The sequence below is a fragment of the Salvelinus sp. IW2-2015 genome, linkage group LG31 (genome assembly GCF_002910315.2).
Source record: "Salvelinus sp. IW2-2015 linkage group LG31, ASM291031v2, whole genome shotgun sequence".
Lineage (NCBI taxonomy): Eukaryota > Metazoa > Chordata > Actinopteri > Salmoniformes > Salmonidae > Salvelinus > Salvelinus sp. IW2-2015.
The window spans coordinates 3,956,380-3,976,929 of NC_036870.1; the positions used below are offsets into that span (position 1 = coordinate 3,956,380).

The 20,550-nt window shown below is 42.8% G+C and overlaps 1 protein-coding gene across 2 annotated transcripts in view; it reads left to right on the plus strand.

The window, feature by feature from the left end:
* Positions 1–20,550, plus strand: part of LOC111955567 (zinc finger protein ZFPM2) — a 95,239-nt gene that overhangs the window by 70,602 nt on the left and 4,087 nt on the right. For both annotated transcript variants that reach the window (XM_023975776.1, XM_023975775.1), the window contains exons 5-6: positions 18,743–18,949; positions 19,987–20,229. In XM_023975776.1, the coding sequence (XP_023831544.1) occupies positions 18,743–18,949; positions 19,987–20,229 (450 nt within the window). The remainder of the gene's footprint in view (positions 1–18,742; positions 18,950–19,986; positions 20,230–20,550) is intronic.

Consider the following 20,550-nt stretch of genomic DNA (forward strand, 5'->3'; position numbering starts at 1 on the left):
TACAGTAATATGCTGCAGCTATTTTTTTCCCAGATGTTGTAAAACTTGGTCTAAGTAGTAGTTACAGTAGTGGGTCTATATTGCGTACAGATATAGGTAATACATTATGGTGCAGCTGTGTTTTGCAGTCAAATGTCTTATTGGATCTTGTATGTTGTAGAAGTTTGATATCAATGTTTTGCTTTCACACTCCCACACTTTGATGAGGAAGTGAGAAGTAACAGCACCAGAGATCCTGGCAGAGGGAGTGAAAAGTAACAGGCCCAACAGGAATAATCCTGGCACAGAGATCAGAGATGGGCAACCATCCTGGATAGAGGGAGGGAAGAAGGGAGGGAAGAAGGAGGCAAGTATCTGACAGGACAGGAGGAGTGATCCCTTAAGCTTTTCAGGAACAGAGGATGTCTCTCTTTGTGTTTCCCTCTTTCCTTTTTTTTAACCACACAAAGATTATGATGTGCTTTGTCTTTTATTATACATCATGCATATCCCTCTTAAATGTTCCAGAGCATTCCTACTTACTTCAAAATAGCTCATTTTTAAACGCAATTCAAATATCTGTATGCATGAATATGCTACAGTACCACCTCTTCAGTTTAAATTATGAAAAACAAAAACATTAGGATTATATTTCCAGGACATAATGTGTTAAATATGCCTCAATTTGATCATAGTGTTACTGGTTACACTAACCAAGGACCTACCAACTAGGGCTACGTCCTTGCTGTAATCAAGCAGGAGCCAGGGCTGACACAGTAACTAGATGCCATAGATCAAATTATGTATCCTCTACCCACAAGCAACTTTAAAACCTTCTGCACCAACCGTGGCCACAGAAAAGTATAGTGTAGTATACCGACACCCTGAGAGTAAACCTGGCCAGTCTCTGTTTGTAAATGATCAGAGCAGAGATACACTACATGACCAAAAGTGGAGTCGGTCCCCCCTTTGCTCCTATAACAGCCTCCARTCTTCTGGGAAGGCTTTTTACTAGATGTTGGGACATTGCTGCAGGGACTTGCTTCCATTCAGCAACAAGAGCATGAGTGAGGCTGGGCACTGATGTTGGGTGATTAGGCCTGGCTCGCAGTAAGCGTTCCAATTCATCCCAAAGGTGTTCGATGGGGTTGCAGCTGTTCGTCGGGAGCTCCATTTCATGAAGCTCCCGACGAACAGTTCTTGTGCTGCCTTTGCTTCCAGAGGCATTTTGGAACTCGGTAGTGAGTGTTGCAACCGAGGACAGACGATTTTTACGCACTACGCGCTTCAGCACTTGGCTGTCCCATTCTTTGAGCTCGTGTGGCCTACCACTTCGCGGCTGAGCCGTTGTCGCTCCGAGACGTTTCCACTTCACAATAATAGCACTTACAGTTGACTGGGGCAATGACTTGTTGGAAAGGTGGCATCCTATGATGGTGCCACGTTAAAAGCCACTGAGCTCTTCAGTAAGGCCATTCGTTCTACTGTCAATGTTTGTCTATGGAGATTGCATGGCAGTGTTCTTGATTCTGTACACCTGTCAGCAACGGGTGTGGCTGAAATAGCCAAATCCACTAAGTTGAAGGGGTATCCACATACTTTTGTATATATAGTGTAGCTTCCTGCCTGCCTGTCAGATAATAACAGCATTTGCATTAAATGTCAATCATGTGGCATCATCATCCCTGCAGTCTGCTCTGCATCTCCTTATTATTTATGAGCTTTGGCTGGCATGGGGATGAACCAGGAAAAGTCTCTGATTAGCACCACTGAGTATGTGAGCTGTGGTAGTAACTATCAGCAGCCCGCTTTTAAGAATTTTACATCCTCAGTACATTTTTATAATAGCTTTTAAGTGACAAGGAATCATGTCTGCTAGGACTCCATTTACGAAGTCTAAGCTAGCATCATAAACCTGTCAGGCACCATGCGGAGTGCTGGTTGAGCATCATGTCATGTGACTTAATTATACTGAACAAAAATATAAACACAACATGTAAAGTGTTGGTCCCATGTTTCATGAGCTGAAATAAATAATTCCAGAAATTTTCCAACGCTTATTTCTCTCAATTTATTTTCACAAATTTGATTACATCCCTGTTAGTGAGCATTTCTCCTTTGCCAAGATAATCCATCCACCTGACAGGTGTGGCATATCAAGAAGCTGATTAAACAGCATGGGCATTACACAGTTGCACCTTGTGCTGGAGACAATAAAAGGCCACTCCAAAATGTGCAGTTTTGTCATACAACACAATGCCACAGATGTCTCAAGTTTTGAGGGAGCGTGCATTTGGCATGCTGACTGCAGGAATGTCCACCAGAGTTGTTGTCAGTTAATTTAAAGTTCATTTCTCGACCATAATCCACCTCCAACATCATTTTAGAGAATTTTTCAGTATGTCCAACCAGACTCACAACCGCAGACCACATGTAACCACCTCAGCCCAGGACCTCCACATCCGGCTTATTCACTAACGGGATCGTCTGAGACCAGCCACCCGGATAGCTGATGAAATTGTGGGTTTGCTAAACCGAAGGATTTCTGCACAAACTGTCAAGGAAGCTCATCTCCATGCTCGTCGTCTTAACCAGTGTCTGCAGTTCGGCGTCGTAATCGACTTAAAATGCTCACCTTCAATGGCCACTGGCACACTGACCAAATGTGCTCTTCACGTATTAATAGCAGTTTCAACTGTACCGGGCTGATTGTGTCGTGTGGGCGAACGGTTTGCTGATGTCAAAGTTGTGAACAGAGTGCCCCAATGTGGCGGTGGGTTATGGTAAGGGCAGGCATAAGCTACGGACAAAGAACACAATTGCATTTTACAAATGGCAATTTGAATGCACAAAGATACCATGACAAGATCCCGAGGACCATTGTCGTGTCATCCGCCGCCATCACCTCATGTTTCATCATGATAATGCACAGCCAAATGTCACAATGATCTGTACACAATTCCTGGAAGCTGAAAATGTCCCAGTTCTTTCATGGCCTGCATACTAACCAGACATGTCACCAATTGAGCATGTTTGGGATGCTCTGGATCGGTGTGTACAACAGCGTGTTCCAGTTCCTGCCAATACCCAGCAACGCCGCACAGCCATTGAAGAGTGAAACAACATTCTACAGGCCACAATAAACAACATGATCTACTCTATGCGAAGGAAATGTGTAGCGCTGCATGAGGCAAATGGAGTTCACACCAGATACAGACGGGTTTTCTGATCCACGCCCCTACTTCTTTTTTAAAGGTATCTGTGACCAACAGATGCATATCTGTATTACCGGTCGTGAAATCCATACATTAGGGCCTAATTAAGTTATTTCAATTTGTCTTTGTATTTATTATGGATCCCCATTACCTGCTGCCAAGGCAGCAGCTACTCTTCCTGCGGTCCAGCAAAATTAAGGCAGTTACAATTTTAAAAACATTACAATACATTCACAGATTTCACAACACTGTGTGCCCTCAGGCCGCTACTCCACCACTACCACTTATCTACAATACTAAATCCATGTGTACGTGTGTGTATAGTGCGTATATTATCGTGTGTGTATGCATGTGTCTGTGCCTATGTTTGTGTTGCTTCACAGTCCCCGCTGTTCCATAAAGTCTATTTTTTATCTGTTTTCTAAATCTAATTTTACTGCTTGCATCAGTTACTTGATGTGGAATAGAGTTCCATGTAGTCATGTCTCTATGTAGTACTGTGCGCCTCCCATTGTCTGTTCTGTACTTGGTGAATGTGAAGAGACCTATTGTGGCATGTCTTGTGGGGTAWGCATGGGTGTCCGAGCTGTGCGCCAGTAGTTCAAACAGACAGCTCGGTGAATTCAACAGGTCAATACATCTCATAAACACAAGTGGTGATGAAGTCAATCTCTCCTCCACTTTGATCCAGGAGAGATTTATAGATGTATTACAAGATTTAGTTGAGGTTTAGGGTTTAGTGAATGATTTGTCACAAATACAATGATTTTAGTTTTAGAAATATTTAGGACAAACTTATTCCTTGCCACTCACTCTGAAACTAAGTGCAGCTCTTTGTTAAGTGTTGCAGTCATTTCAGTCGCTGTAGTAGCTGATGTGTATGGTGTTGCGTCATCAGCATACATAGACACACTAGATTAACTCAAAGCCAGTGGCATGTCATTAGTAAATATTTATAAAAGGGGCCTAGAAAGCTGCCCTGGGGAATTCCTGAATCTCCCTTGATTATGTTGGAGAGGCTTCCATTAAAGAACACCCTCTGTGTTCTGTTAGACAAGTAACTATTTATCCACAGTATAGTATGGGGTGTAAAGCCATAACTAGGGCTGTGGCGGTCACAAAATTCTGTCAGCTGGTGATTGTCAAGCAAATAACTGTCGGTCTCATTGACTAATTGACTGTTAATTAACATAAACACATTTAGCATCTCCTGGCTTCCACAAGACATTTTAAAAAGTCTAATAAATCCATGTATTAAAGCCTACACCTTCACAATAAATCCATTATTTATTGAGACAGGTCTAAAGAAGCATGATATGAAGAAAATGTAGTCTATTTTAGAAGAAAAGAATAGCATACTCTGAGTTGTCCTTATGTTAGGTCCTGGTGTGGCTATGCCAAATGGCTGTGGGCTATACTAGTTAATTTAGCAGACAAGATTTGCTTATAATTCCGTGGAATTATTTTATAGTATTTTATAGTATGAAGAATACAATTGAACAAAGKTGAATAAAATCTAAATKTTTTCTTCAAACAATTTGAGGGYGTGCGCACATGCGGCTATTCTGTGTTGAGCGGTTAATATATAAATAGGTACTTCTATATGCTTAATTTAGAGTTATTAATGTAACTTTAGTTGTTCTACAAACGTTGGGCTATATGTTTATATTTTCTATACATTTTAAGGCTGCARGATGAGACTAATGATGATTTGAAAAAAGTTGCTTGAAAGGCATGAGCTCTGCTTTGTTTTTTTGCGCAGGCTGTGAACACTCCCAATAGTCTCTCATTCACAATTTGACAAGCACTTGATAATGCCTTGAATTTCACAGAGGGATCCCCTTTTTGGCCGTAATATACCCCAAAAAATCCCTGCCTTTTGTGGCATGGAGTGCTGCGTTGTGCCCTTTTCCCTGAGGGTGCCGTGCAACCCGAAGCGTCTCTCACTCACACGGCTCTCTGTCACGTGATCAGGTCTTTTTCACAGGCTACAAGTTAAGACAGACACATCGGGGACTCAACTGCACWCGTCCMTATCCAATTCCGAGGTGKATATAGAAGATATTGGAAGAACTATCCACGTTTACTTTTAGTCAGCCAACAAGATGAGTTGGCCTAACGAACAGCAAAAGCACCAGCCTATGTCAATCAACTATCCCCCATAGTACAAAAGTCGACCTATTCTATTCTGTGCGAGAAATAAATATTCTYAACATAGTCTGGGACAATTGTGGGATGCGATAGATCCCAAATTAATACAACCACTAGTATAAAAAAAACGTTTTTATGCAATGTGGCTGACGCAACAGTTCATAATGTTTAGCTTCAAATATTGATAAACTATTAGGCTATATCTATACGTTATAAGCGCAGCAATGTGCACATGGTATTAGGCTATAKGCGTGAATGTTCCATTAGCGGAAAAACACCATTATCAAAAGTGACTGTAAATGCAATTATGCATGTAATGGTTTTATTATAAAGGTGCATTTTTATGGTGAAAATGTTCTCCCSAAACTTGAAACTCACACGCTGCTTATATATGCCWGTTAGGCTCTACACCCCTTGTAAAGCAGATGAATGTGCTTAATTTTAAGAAGTTATTTGGTCACTTTAGTTGTGATACAAAACTTATTAAAACATATGGGCTAGGCTACATGAGGTGTGCGACTATGATTCGAACAAGTCACAAAAAAAAGGCATTGTTTCTTATGCTAGGCATCATTCACAAGTGATAATATATCATTCACAAGTGATAGGCTAATATTGTCACCCATCAGACTATTCTTGATTTAATCTTGTCTTTACATATACTAAATGATAGAAGTGTGACATTTGTTTTAAATTTAGAATGAACCATTAGTTCTGATTTAGAACAGACCATTATCATGCACCTGTATCGAAACAGGTGCAGCAGGAAAAAATACATGTAATCTATGGACTTAAATAGCGAACGGAGGACGCTTTTCCACGTGGTTTATTTGCATGCCAGCCAGGTAGGCTACACTCCTGTTGTAAATAGAAGAAATGTGCTTAATATTAGGAAAGTTGAGAAATAAATATAAATATGGTAAGCCTAGCCTATAGAATGCCGATGGGCACCACCTCTTTTTATTAGAGGCCATCACTCTGTTTTCTCACTCAATTGCATAGCCTATAGAAATGTTGCACAACATGAGCTCATYGGCTCTCATGAAGTGTTTGATTAGATTTTAGAATACATTTTCATTGATGTCAGAGTGATTCGAGGGACAATAGACTGCTGAGTATCAGGCAGTTAGCAAGTTTGGTAGGCTACTAATGACCTTCAGCAGCATCAGAGCTTGGAGACTCGTGACCGCCGGTGTAGCGGTAATACGGTTACCGCAACAGCCCTAGCCATAACACATACGTTTTTCCAGCAGCAGACTATGATCGATAATGTCAAAAGCCGCACTCCAGTCTAACAAAAGAGCCCCCATAATCTTTTTATCATCAATTTCTCTCAGCCAATCATCAGTCATTTGTGTAATTGCTGTCCTTGTTGAATGTTTGTGCTTTGCCTCATCCCTCTCAACCATACCATTTTTAATTCCTCATCAATCCACTGGGATTTAACTGTTTTTACAGTCATTTTCTTAATGGGTGSATGCTTATTAGTAACTGGATTAAGCAATTTCATAAATGTGTCAAGTGCAGCGTCTGTTTYCTCCTTATTACACACCACGGACCAACAAATATTCTTTACATCAACAACATAGGAATCACTACAAAACTTCTTGTATGACCTCTTATGCACTATATTAGSCCCAGCCTTTGGAACTTTGGTTTTCCTAGATATGGCTACAATATTGTGATCACTACATCCGATGGATCTGGATAGTGCTTTCAAGAAAATGTATGCAGCATTAGTAAATGCAGTTGAAGTCGGAAGTTTACATACACCTTAGCCAAATACATTTAAACTCAGTTTTTTTACAAATCCTGACATTTAATCCTAGTAAAAATTCCCTGTCTTAGGTCAGTTAGGATCACCACTTTATTTTAAGAATGTGAAATGTCAGAATAATAGTAGAGAGAATGATTTATTTCAGCTTTTAATTATTTTATCACATTCCCAGTTGGTCTTTGGTAGCATTGCCTTTAAATTGTTTAACTTGGGTCAAATTTTATTTTATTTTATTTTTATTTCACCTTTATTTAACCAGGTAGGCAAGTAGAGAACAAGTTCTCATTTACAACTGCGACCTGGCCAAGATAAAGCAAAGCAGTTCGACACATACAACAACACTGTCACGCCCTGACCTTAGAGATCCTTTTTATTCTCTATTTTGGTTAGGTCAGGGTGTGACTAGMGTGGGTACTCTAGTTTTTGCATTTCTATGTTGGCCTGGTATGGTTCCCAATCAGAGGCAGCTGTCTATRGTRTGGGGATCATATTTAGGCAGCCTTTTCCCACCTGTTGTTTGTGGGATCTTGTTTTTGTATAGTTGCCTTGAGCACTGCAATACTGCACGTTTGTTAMATTCTTTGTTGTTTTGGTTGTAAGTTTCARTATTAAATATAATGTGGAACTCTACGCACGCTGCGCCTTGGTCCATTCATTCTAACAACGAACGTGACAGAAGATCCCACCACAACTGGACCAAGCAGCGGAGGAGATGGCATCCTGGTCTTTGGAGGAGGTCGAGGAGAGAATATCCTGGACTTGGGAGGAAGTCTTGGCAAGACACGAAAGCCTGCCGTGGAGGAAGCAGCAAAGGAGCAACAACGACGACACCGGGGTTCGCGGCCATGCCGGAAGCCTGAGAGGCAGCCTAAAAAAAAAATGGGGGGGGGGGCACACGGGGTGGTTGGCGGAGCCAAGGTGGGAACAAGAACCAACTCCCTGTACTCACCGTGTGGAGTTGGTCACCATTCAGGTGCCATGTTTTGCGGTTCTACGCACCGTGTCTCCAGTGCGCCTCCACAGCCCGGTGCGTTCTGTGCCAGCTCCCCGCACTTGTCATGCTAAAGGGGGTATCTGTCCAGGACGGGTTGTGCTGTCTCAGCACTCCTGGTCTCCAGTATGCCTCCAGGGTCCAGTATATCCTGCGCCGGCTCTARGCACTGTGTCCTCAGTGCGCRTTCACAGCCTAGTGCGTCCTGTSCCAGCTCTCCGCACTTGCCGTGRGAAGGTGGTCATGTGTCCAGGACGCGTMGTGCCAGCTCTACGCTCCAGACCTCCAGTGTGCCTCCACGGCCCAGTACATCCTGTGCCAGCTCCACGCARCAGGCCTCCAGCGARGGTTCCCAGTCCAGAGCCTCCGGCYACGGTCCGCAGCCCGGAACCTCCAGCGACGGTTCACAGTCCGGAAGCTCCAGCAACACTTCGCGGCCCGAAGCCCCTGAAGCCTTACAATATCACATACATTATCAAGCATTTCACAAATTTRATCCAGATGCTGATTGTTAGCACTTGYTGGTCTATAGCACCCRCCTACAAGAATGGGCTTTAGGTGKGGCAGATGAACCTGCAGCCATATTACTTTAACAGTATTTAACATGAGATCCTCTCTAAGCTTTACAGGAATGAGGTTCTGAATATAAACAGAAACACCTCCACCATTTTAATTGCTACCACTGTATCATCAAAGGTATTATCTAAGTGAGTTTCAGACATAGTCAGAATATGAATGTCATCTGTTACTAGCAAATTATTGATTTCATGAACCTTGTTTCTTAAGCTACATATGTTAACGTGGGCTATTTTGAGCCCTTTTCTTCTGGGATTCTTWKTTGCTTTACTGGGAAGCTTAGCAGAAGTAGATATTATCATGTTATTTATGTTAGAGCAGGGTGACGGAAGGTTGCCGACGTCGACTTCGAAATTGTAGGATTAGTCACTGCGGCCGCAGACACAGGTACCCCRTAGCGACGAAGGTGCAGGAAGATCAGACTCCAGGACGGCGAAACTATTCGTTGTTTGTATCAGCTCCGGGCTTCTCGTTGGGAGTGTAGACTGCTTTGCGGGAGGCCGCTGTCTTCGTCTTCCACGGCTCGTGACATGCGACCATCGTTGATTGATCCTTCGACTCCGCTATCAGATGGGGAGCTCCGGGCAACACCGGCCAGTCYGATAACGACAAACGACAAGGCGGAGATGCATCCAACAAGRGCAAATTTCGTCCAGCCACCGGCGTAGAAAATGTAAACACTCCACTCTTCGTTTTCTACAGTTTCTTACGTAGGCTGGCGACCTGCGTGATCAAGSCTATAATCCTAGGCAAGCAAACAATTGSCGCATTGGAACTCTTGAGTGATCCGGTTTGTCCCGAAACATGAAGCAGCCTCTGTCGTTCAGAAAAATAAGCATTTGCCAAAAATGGAGTGAGTGCATAGTGAGGTTGGAAGGGTTCAGGCAGGTCTGCCGCACTCTCTCAATATTCATATTCCTCAACAGCTGTGTTATCACTTAAAAGCCTTTCCAATTACAACAACAAGACAAAAAACTCCTTTGGATTCAGTCCAGACCTGCTAAATGATGAAATAAGCGTTCATTCTCTCGCTCCCTGTCTTTCTCCCTCTTAATCTCCACAAAGCACCTTGGAGACCGCTCACCCAAATACATGCCAATGAAGGCGGAAGTGTCATTCGGAGATGCAGGTGTCACATTTGATAATAAACTTCTGGTTGATATATGCCTGGGCTAATGAGGCACAGGGCTAGCCTGTCAGGGTTGGAACCATTGGCAGTGGGGATTGTTTGCGGGCTGATAACGTTCTGCTTTGCGCCAACATTCCAAAATCCGTCATTAATAAACAGAGCAGCCCCGGTCTCTATCATAGGGAGCGTCTGGATCTGTGTGTTAAGTGGAAGACATTGCTTTCCATTACGGAATGCTTGTGGGATTCAGGGTGGGAGGACTGGAGGAGGATAATGGGGTGTATAATCTGCTCATATTTATTTAGCTGTCCGTGAGGGTTTTATACTGATTCCATGCGTCAGTAGTAAATTAAGCAGAAGAACACAAGAAAGCTATGTATTGTCATTTATTTAGCTAGTTTTGAAAATAAAAGCAGGAATGAAGAACTTCTCAGTGGAGTGTTCTGACCAACTTTTAAAAGACCATCCAAAGGTTTACAAGAATAGGTCATTGTTCTGTCATTATTTGATACTCTCTACCAATATCAATTATACCCCATATTGGACTGATATGTGGATCTGGTGAATATGTTTCTCTGTTCACATTGTTTTTAGGTTCCTTAATAATTTATCCTCTTAGATGTAAGGGACCTTCGTGGTTCTGGTACCGGTTCCGACCAACATTTTTGCCTAGAAATTTATAAAATTCCCACAGACACATTAATATTTTTTTCTGAAATCTGAAACCACTTGAAGCTGGGATCTATCTCCCTTCTACCATTTCATTCGCTTTTCCGACTGTCTATCAACTCCTGGCTGAACCCTACACCGCAGCCATAGACAAAGCACATGCCTGCAATTGTTACATCGTAGCGCAGCATGGTAGRACATTCAGAGATCAATTTATAGCCATTAATCAAAAATAATTTCTATAGATTTTAAACAAAAAACACMTTCTATTTCTCATAGACGGACAAGTGTAATATAAGATGAACGAGCTCAGGAAGCCAAGCTAGAGCTTTGTAAAAACGTTTACAGTTATGGTGGCTGCCCTTTTGATCAAGAAAGACCTTTAGAAAATATGCAKATTTTCTCTAAACATACAAATATGTATTTTACAGTTATAAGGAAAGTGAAATCTTATAGTTAGTAGTTTTATAATTTGATTAGGCTATATTTAGAAAGCATATACTGTAAGTAATTTCAAGCCTTATTCATAGTTTTGTTGAATAGGAAATAAATCATATAATATTTTAATAATTCTACCATATTTGTACTGTGTACTTGAGCTTATGTCTTCAAAAGTGACTAAACCTCAGAGTAATTTATAACCACGTTTACCAGAAAGGTGAGATTTGAACCTTTGAGTATGCTGCATTACTATACTGAAAAAATTATATAAACACAACACGCAACAATTTCAAAGCTTTTACTGAGAAACAGTTCGTTCTATAGAAGGAAATCATTCAATTGAAATAAATTCATTAGGCCCTAATCTATGGATTTCAGATGACTAGGCAGGGACACAGCCACGGGTGGGCCTGAGAGGGTACAGGCCCCRCCATTTGGGAGCCAGGTCCACCCATTGGGGAGCCAGGCCCAGCCAATCAGAATAATTTTTTCCCCAGAAAAGGGCTTTATTACAGACATAAATACTCCTCAGCACCCCTCCTCAGACGATCCCATAGGTGAAGAAGCTGGATGTGGAGGTCCTGGARGTGGTGACACYTGGTCTGCGGTTGTGAAACGTTGGTTGTACTGCCAAATTCTCTAAAACAAAGTTGGAGGAGGCTTATGGTAGAGAAATTAACATTCAATTACCGCAAGTTGTTAATGGCCCTAGTTATCCAAATTGGCCAAGAAAAAACAAACAATCGCGCTAATAAACAATAAAATTGCCTTTTATCCAACCAGGAAGTCATTTGTTAGAATCATGAGATTACTGCAGTTTCCATGATGCTTTGCGTCTGGAAGGCAGGTACGTGGAGGAGTGTCTAAGCTAGATGGGTGTTAGATTGGCACTAGCTTTCCAACAGCAAGGTTCAGTGCAACATGGCAGTGTTGCCATTGTTTATAAAAGTTGTTCTTTATAAATGTCTCCAACCCCCATATCACACACTCACAAACTGGAAATATGTGTGTACATTGTACAATCAATTGGTGAAAGAGAGAGCCTCAAATATCACATGAATTTGTATATATCCACTGTACACATGAATTGTGGCAAATCATTGGTCACATTCGCGTGTGGGGGAAAAAAACGATTGGTTGATAACAGAGTCTCCCACAATGCAGGTGATGGTTGCAGGATGAAGTTGGTGAAGAGCAACTGAAGAAACTTGCAGTCGACTGCAGTCAAAACTTTATGACCTTTGATCACATGATTTTAGTAAAGTTCATGSAGTCAACATGTAGGCGCAAGTCGGACAATTGGTCACCGACTTGACAAAAGTGATCTGCCCTCTGTCTCTGTAGCGATTACAGTCAGGGCAGTTTCCACATAGTCAGTGTTTCACGAGCTTCCCCAGCTTTGCAGCTGCTCACATCTTTGTTGTTTTTGTTTGTTGACTCGTTGATTTGCGTCAATATGCAGACTACTTTAACGCTGGATGAGCTACTAGGGACACGTTGCCAACTGGTTCGTGCCCCGATATTCTATCCTCATGCACGGCATATTGAGAAAGGACACCGTCCACGACTACGAGTCACGGCATATTGAGAAAGAACACTGTCCACGACTACGAGTCGGTCTACTAGCCAGAGACGTGGCCTCTGTGCTTCGCTTCCTGGCTTGTTCCTCTCCAACGTGCATTCACTCGCCAACAAAACTGATGAACTAATCAGCCTATACTCCAGAGTTTTATAATTTATGTTTACTGTTCCGATATTGTATTCTGTGTATTCTGTTTGTATATTGTCTACTGCTGGCAGCACCTTCTCACTCAGTCAAATTCCGGTTATGTGTAAATGTAAAATAACTTTTGATCTACAGAACAACCTTTGGAAGCAGTTTTCACAGTCCTACATGTTTGTAATGTGATCTGGACAACAGAATGTTCCTTTAAAATCATGAGGAGGACTGTCCTCCTCTTCCTCCCTGGAGAAGCCTCCTTGTTACATTAATCCCACAAACCCATTACAATGCCGTAACTTTTAAGACTTGGATAAACAAAGACCATCATTTAGATGGAAGTGGACATTTGTTGGCTCTGGGTCTTTGTGTCTGTGTTGGAAGAGAGGAAACAAAGACCAAAGGGAGTGGAAGTTTGTTGGCTCATGTACTGTGAGGCAATCTAGGAACACAAGAGTTAGATGGAGACTAGGAGAGGGCTGTCTGTCTGACTGTCACTTTGCAGGAGCTCAGCTCATCCAGCCAGTAAAGCATCAGCGGACTGACAGCAGCAGGTTACCCACACCAATAACAGTCCGTCAAGAAACTCACTCAACTCGCTCTTCCAACAAAAAATGAGAAAATTGGACACAGGTTGAATTTTCTTTAAATATGCATAAAGACCCTCAAAACTCACTGCACCCCCACCCCCCGGCCCCACCCATATGTAGGACGGAAAATAAATATGAATATCAAATATGCGTTACCCCTAAACAAGCATCCTGGCCCTGGGATTGTAGCGGATGGTCAGCTGCCTCGTGCTGCTGTCCTCTCCGCTGTCTGTTTGATCTAGTGCTCTGGCATGGCGATCAATGAGGACACAGGTGCAGGGCGCAGATGGCAGCGTGCTGATACCAGGGGGGGTGCGGGTTGGATGGAGGGGGAGTGGAGGGGGGTTCAGAGACCGTGCCAGGATGACAGAATGGTACCAGGGGCGGGGGCCCGCCCCTTCCCTCCCCCTCCTGTGAAACATGCAGTCCCATCTTCACTAATGGAGGTTGTCGTTTTGTTCTCAGTGCAAGCTTTTGATTTGTGGTTCAAGCTAAGGGAAACTGCACTCCGAAACATAGTTTTAGAGTTCAGAGTTCCAATTTAATAGATTTTTGAACATAAACGGTCTAGGCCTCCTGGGGAGCTAATCATAACAAAGTAGCAAGGGCAGCCTATTACCACTGTAGTGTCCATTTAACGCTGGTTTTAATAGTCCAAAACAAGCATTTTGTTACTCTCACAATAACTCCTGAGTGGCGCAGCGGTCTAAGGCACTGCATCTCAGTGCAAGAGGTGTCCCTGGTTTGAATCCAGGCTGTATTACTTCCTGCTGTGATTTGGAGTGCCATAGGGCGGCGCACAATTGGCCCAGCGTCGTCTAGGTTTGGCCGGGGTAGGCCGTCATTGTAAATAAATATTTGTTCTTAACTGACTTGCCTAGTTAAAAWWWWTTWAAAAGAACATCTGCTAAATATGTGTATGTTACCAATAAAATTAGATTTGTAAAAAGTGACTGATGTTAAAGCTTAACGGTCAAAGTATGTTAGGCTACTCCCTTCTGTATGCTATGGTATGTCTAATGTCATGTGAATCTCTGTAATTTGGATTCCTTGACTGAGGATGCAATTGATTCTGGTATATGAGCAAGAAAATTGTGAATTAGAGACAAATCAGATTCTAACAAAATGTTGAAATACTCTTAATTCTCATCTCATTGCTTGTTTATGACGAAGTGCAGTGTGGTAACAGTAATCCACGGAGAGAGCGCCACCTTGTGGAGAAGAGGTGTCACCMCTTGATCAACTGTTACAAGGGAAAGAAAGGAATGGCAGATTTTTTATTTAACTAGGTGTAACCGATGTGAAATGGCTAGCTAGTTAGCGGTGGTGCGTGCTAATAGCCTTTCAATCGGTGACGTCACTTGCTCTGAGACCTTGAAGTAGTGGTTCCCATTGCTCTGCAAGGGCCGCGGCTTTTGTGGAGCGATGGGTAACGATGCTTCGTGGGTGACTGTTGTTGATGTGTGCAGAGGGTCCCTGGTTCGCGCCCGGGTCGGGGCGAGGGGACGGACTAAAGTTAAACTGTTACATAGGCAAGTCAGTTAACTGCAATCCCGTGAACGGGATCGATATGACAACAGCCAGTGAAAGTGCAGGGCACCAAATTCAAACAACAGAAATCTCATAATTAAAATTCCTCAAGCATACAAGTATTTCACACCATTTTAAAGACACACTTCTTGTTAATCCTACCACAGTGTCCGATTTCAAAAAGGCTTTACAGCGAAAGCACCACAAACGATTATGTTAGGTCACCGCAAAATCACAGAAAAACACAGCCATTTTTCCAGCCAGACAGGAGTCACAAAAAGCTGAAATAGAGATAAAATTCATCACTAACCTTTGATGATCTTCATCAGCTGACACTCATAGGACTTCATGTTACACAATACATAAATGTTTTGTTCGATAAAGTTCATATTTATATCCAAAAACCTCAGTTTACATTGGCGCCATGTTCAGAAATGCCTCCAAAATATCCGGAGAAATTGCAGAGAGCCACATCAAATAACAGAAATACTCATAAACTTTGATGAAAGATACATGTTTTACATGGAATTAAAGATACAATTGTTCTTAATGCAACCGCTCTGTCAGATTTCAAAAAGCTTTACGGCAAAAGCACAATATTCAATAATCTGAGAACAGCGTTCAGCCACAAAAGGAAGCCATACAGTTACCCGCCAAATTGTGGAGTCAACAAAAGTTKTAAATAGCATTATAAATCTTCACTTACCTTGCTGATCTTCGTCGGAATGCACTCCCAGGACTCCCACTTCCACAAGAAATGTTCGTTTTGTTCGGTAATGTCCATCATTTATGTCCAAATAGCTATTGTTATTAGTGTGTTTGGTAAACAAATCCAAAGTCAGGAAGCGCGTTCACTAAAAGCAGACGAAATGTCAAAAATTTCCGTAACAGTCAGTAGAAACATGTCAAACGATATATTGAATCAATCTTTAGGATGTTTTTAACATAAATCTTCAATAAAGTTCCAACCGGAGAATTCCATTGTCTTCAGAAGTGCGATGGAACAGAGCTCCCTCTCATGTGATGGTCAGAGCATGGTCAGGTCATGGTAGACCTTACTCATTCCCGTCTCCTTCGGCCCCACTTCACAGTAGCATCAGACAAGGTTCTACAGACTGTTGACATCTAGTGGAAGCCYTAGGAAGTGCAAACTGACCCATKTCCCACTGTGTATTCGATAGGCGATGAGTTGAAAATCGACCAACCTCAGATTTCCCACTTCCTGTTTGGATTTCTTCTCAGGTGTATGCCTGCCATATGAGTTATGTTATACTCACAGACATAATTCAAACAGTTTTAGAAACTGCAGAGTGTTTTCTATCCAATACTAATAATATGCATATATTAACAACTGGGACTGAGGAGCAGGCAGTTTACTCTGGGCACCTTTCATCCAAGCTACTCAATACTGCCCATGCAGTCATAAGAAGTTAAGAACAAATTCTTATTAACAAAGACAGCCTACACCGGCCAAACCCGGACGACGCTGGGCCAATTGTGCACGGCCCTATGGGACTCCTAATCACGGCCGGTTGTGATACAGGCCAATTTCATCCTTTACAAACCTTTGTTGCTGCTGTTGCTGCTTGGCTTTGAGAAGTGATTGGCAGAATTTTCTTTGAATTCTTACTTGTTACTATAAACAGTATATTTTAAAATGTAGTACCTTGCTAAGAAATCACCTGCAATTATAATTCGAAGGTTATGTGAATCCATCACATTACATGTAATGGGTGAACGTATACACGTAATGTTGAAATAGCAATTGTCAGAGCCTTATATTCTCAACATAAGGCTCGGGCTTTAGCTGAAGTCAATCATACTAGTTCCATTCACATGCGTATGATTGTTTTGTGTGTTTGCCATGCACATCTTCAAATGGAGAGGTACTAGAATCCAGCAGAAGCATTGTCCAGCTGGTCTGTCAGTACCCTGTGTCTTTCTTCTAGTGTTTAGCTCCAAAGTATCATGGTTAGCTCGTTATCTCGGCAGCCAGACTTTTGTAAATAGTCATATTAAAAGTGGAGAGGCTGTCATTGGGAGAGAGAGAAATGTTATCATGGCTCCAAAGCCCTCCTTTCTTGTTCTTCTGCCTAATTAGTTTGTTCTCTGGCCTCCTGTGGAATGTTCCATGCCAAGGCTTCTAGAATTAGATTTTCCAGGACTTTCATATGAAAAGTGTTTGTTCTAGGATGTAAACTCAGCAAAAAAAAAGAAACGTCCTCTCACTGTCAACTTTGTTTATTTTCAGCAAACTTAACATGTGTAAATATTTGTATGAACATAACAAGATTCAACAACTGAGACATAAACTGAACAAGTTCCACAGACATGTGACTAACAGAAATTTAAAAATGTGTCCCTGAACAAAGGTCAAAATCAAAAGTAACAGTATCTGGTGTGGCCAACAGCTGCATTAAGTACTGCAGTGCATCTTCTCTTCATGGACTGCACCAGATTTGCCAGTTCTTGCTGTGAGATGTTACCCCACTCTTCCACCAAGGCACCTGCAAGTTCCCAGACATTTCTGGGGGGAATGGCTCTAGCCCTCACCCTCCGATCCAACAGGTCCCAGACGTGCTCAATGGGATTGAGATCAGGGCTCTTCGCTGGCCATGGCAGAACACTGACATTCCTGTCTTGCAGGAAATCACGCACAGAACGAGCAGTATGGCTGGTGGCATTGTCATGCTGGAGGGTCATGTCAGGATGAGCCTGCAGGAAGGGTACCACATGAGGGAGGAGGATGTCTTCCCTGTAACGCACAGCGTTGAGATTGCCTGCATTGACAACAAGCTCAGTCCAATGATGCTGTGACACACCGCRCCAGACCATGACGGACCCTCCACCTCCAAATCGATCCCGCTCCAGAGTACAGGCCTCGGTGTAACGCTCATTCCTTCGACGATAAACGCGAATCTGACCGTCACCCCTGGTGAGACAAAACCGCGACTCGTCAGTGAAGAGCACTTTTCTCCAGTCCTGTTTGGTCTAGCGACGGTGGCTTTGTGCCCATAAGCAACACTGTTGCCAGTGATGTCTGTTGAGGACCTGCCTTACAACAGGCCTACAAGCGCTCAGTCCAGCCTCTCTCAGCCTATTGCYGACAGAGCACTGATGGAGGGATTGTGCATTCCTGGTGTAACTCGGGCAGTTGTTGTGGCCATCCTGTACCTGTTCCGCAGGTGTGATGTTCGGATGTACCGATCCTGTGCAGGTTTTTGTTTCATGTGGTCTGCCACTGCGAGGACGATCAGCTGTCCGTCCTGTCTCCCTGTAGCGCTGTCTTAGGCGTCTCACAGTACAGACATTGCAATTTATTGCTCTGGTCACATCTGCAGTCCTCATGACTCCTTGCAGTATGCCTAAGGCACGTTCACGCAGATGAGCAGGGACCCTGGGCATCTTTCTTTTGGTGTTTTCCAGAGTCAATAGAAAGGCCTCTTTAGTGTCCTAAGTTTTCATAACTGTGACCTTAATTGCCTACCGTCTGTAAGCTGTTAGTGTCTTAACGACCGTTCCACAGGTGCATGTTCATTAATTGTTTATYGTTCATTGAACAGGCATGGGAAACAGTGTTTAAACCCTTTACAATGAAGATCTGTGAAGTTATTTAGATTTTCACGAATTATCTTTGAACAAGGGACGTTTCTTTTTTTGCTGAGTTTATATTGAATGCGGTGGACTGCATGGGTTTTACTCATGTTTGACTTGCACAGAGTGAATTCCTTTAATTAATTTTCAAGCTGGTGTATCTGAATATGACTTATTAATCATGTAGCCTAAGCCCTAAGCAATTGCACAGTGTGCGAACTGAAGCAGAGAGCCTACCATATACTTTACGATACAACATTGGAGTATTATTGCAGGCATAGTCTTTTTTTCTACAATACATCTTTTAACTGATATTCAGATATAATAAGTACACAGTTTCTACCTGATTACTACAAAGAAGAACACGTTTTTTCCCCCAGGTGGACAACTTTGGTGTACTACAACCAAACCCATCATGGAAGGAGAGGAGCTAGCTGCGTTTGCTGTGGACTTCTACTCCCGTCTTCAGGCAGTCAACCAGGCAGCTCTCTCTGAGGGAATGTACCCGGCCAGATTGCTGGACTCCATCCAACTATTGCCCCAACAGGCCAACATGGCATCCATACTTCCCAACGCTATAGTCAACAGTAAGTACAACTTAACGCCTAGGAGACTAGGCTGAGAAATCTTTTCAGCCTCCTGAGAGGGAAGAGGCGTTGTTGTGCCCTTTTCACGACTGTGTTGATGTGTGTGTGTGCGTGTGGGTATGTGTCCATCCATTGGGTGTGTTTGTGTGTGTACGTAGGTTTGTGTATTTTTGTGTGTGTGCGTGCGAATGTGTGTGTGTTTGTCTGTCATCAATTAGCTATCTCAGCTTAGATGAGTCTGTTTGGCAGGTATAAGAGCCTACGGGTTCTCCTTGACCCAACACAGTTTGTGTTGAAATTAAGTATTTACTCTTCACCCACATAGACAGCACCCCCATCAAATAACAGCCCATTTACTCTGATTAAGGTCTATTGGGTTCAGGTCATCGCTGTTTGACAGTCTATTCCAGCCCTGGTGAAAAATTCAAGTTAACTTAATTAAAGCTAAAACGCTTTAATTACACACCGCACTGATGCTTTTTAGAGAGTCGATTGAGTACAGTGAGATGATGTGATTGTAATGTCTATGTGTGTGTATTCATCATGATTGGTTAGATTTATAATGCTTTTGTCACAACTTCTCCCGAAGTCGAAGCCTCTCCTTGTTCGGGCGGTGCTCGGCGCTCGACGTCACCGGTCTTCTAGCCATCATTGATCCATTTTTTATTGGTTTTGTCTCGTCTTCCTACACACCTGGTTTCAATCCCATTCATTACCTGTTGTGTATTTAACCCTCTGTTTCCCTTCATGTCTTTGTCGGAGATTGTTTGTTATTCAGATTCCGTGTTGTTTGTATTGGCGCGCGYCGGGTCCTCGTACCCACTTTGTTTTATTTTTATTCATACTTTTGGAGTTATGTTTTTGTTCACAGTCATTAAACAACTCCATTTCATTAAGTTTGATTCTCCTGCGCCTATACTTCCCTGCCACCTACACACACGACTCTGACAGCTTTTCCAGTGCTCAATGCACTGTACATGGTAGGCCTAATGGGGTGAACTCACCTCATCTCTGTATTCATCTCTGTCTTTCTGCAGAGGACATCTTCCCTTGTAAGGCGTGTGGGATATGGTACCGCAGTGAGAGGAACCTGCAGGCTCATCTGATGTACTATTGCAGTGGGAGACAGCGGGACTCAGTCTCAGACATGATGGCAGAGCAGTTAGACAGGAAGACTGGTCCCCATCACATGCCCAACGTAGGCCCCGGCCCCTACCCACACTGCAATTTAACTGGATCAGTACAGCAGGCCTTGGAGATGCACTTGAACACCCACAATGGTAAGCTGAGAGGAGAATATGTTGACATTGTTAGGTTCTAAGTTCTGGTACAAATCTAGTCGGATACCAAAAGTCCAACTAGATTTATTCAACACACTGGGCAAAAGCACTCATACAATTCACAGACTCATATATTTATACCTTCCGATTAGGTGGAGTCGCATCCTTGTGTTTCTAGGATCAACYATCAATCTCTGTTGCAGTGCCAGAACTGTGTCTGTGCCTCCTATTTATTATTATTGACCTTTATTTCAACAGAGAAGACATACAGTTGAAGTCGGAAGTTTACATACACTTAGGCTGGAGTCATGAAAACTAGTT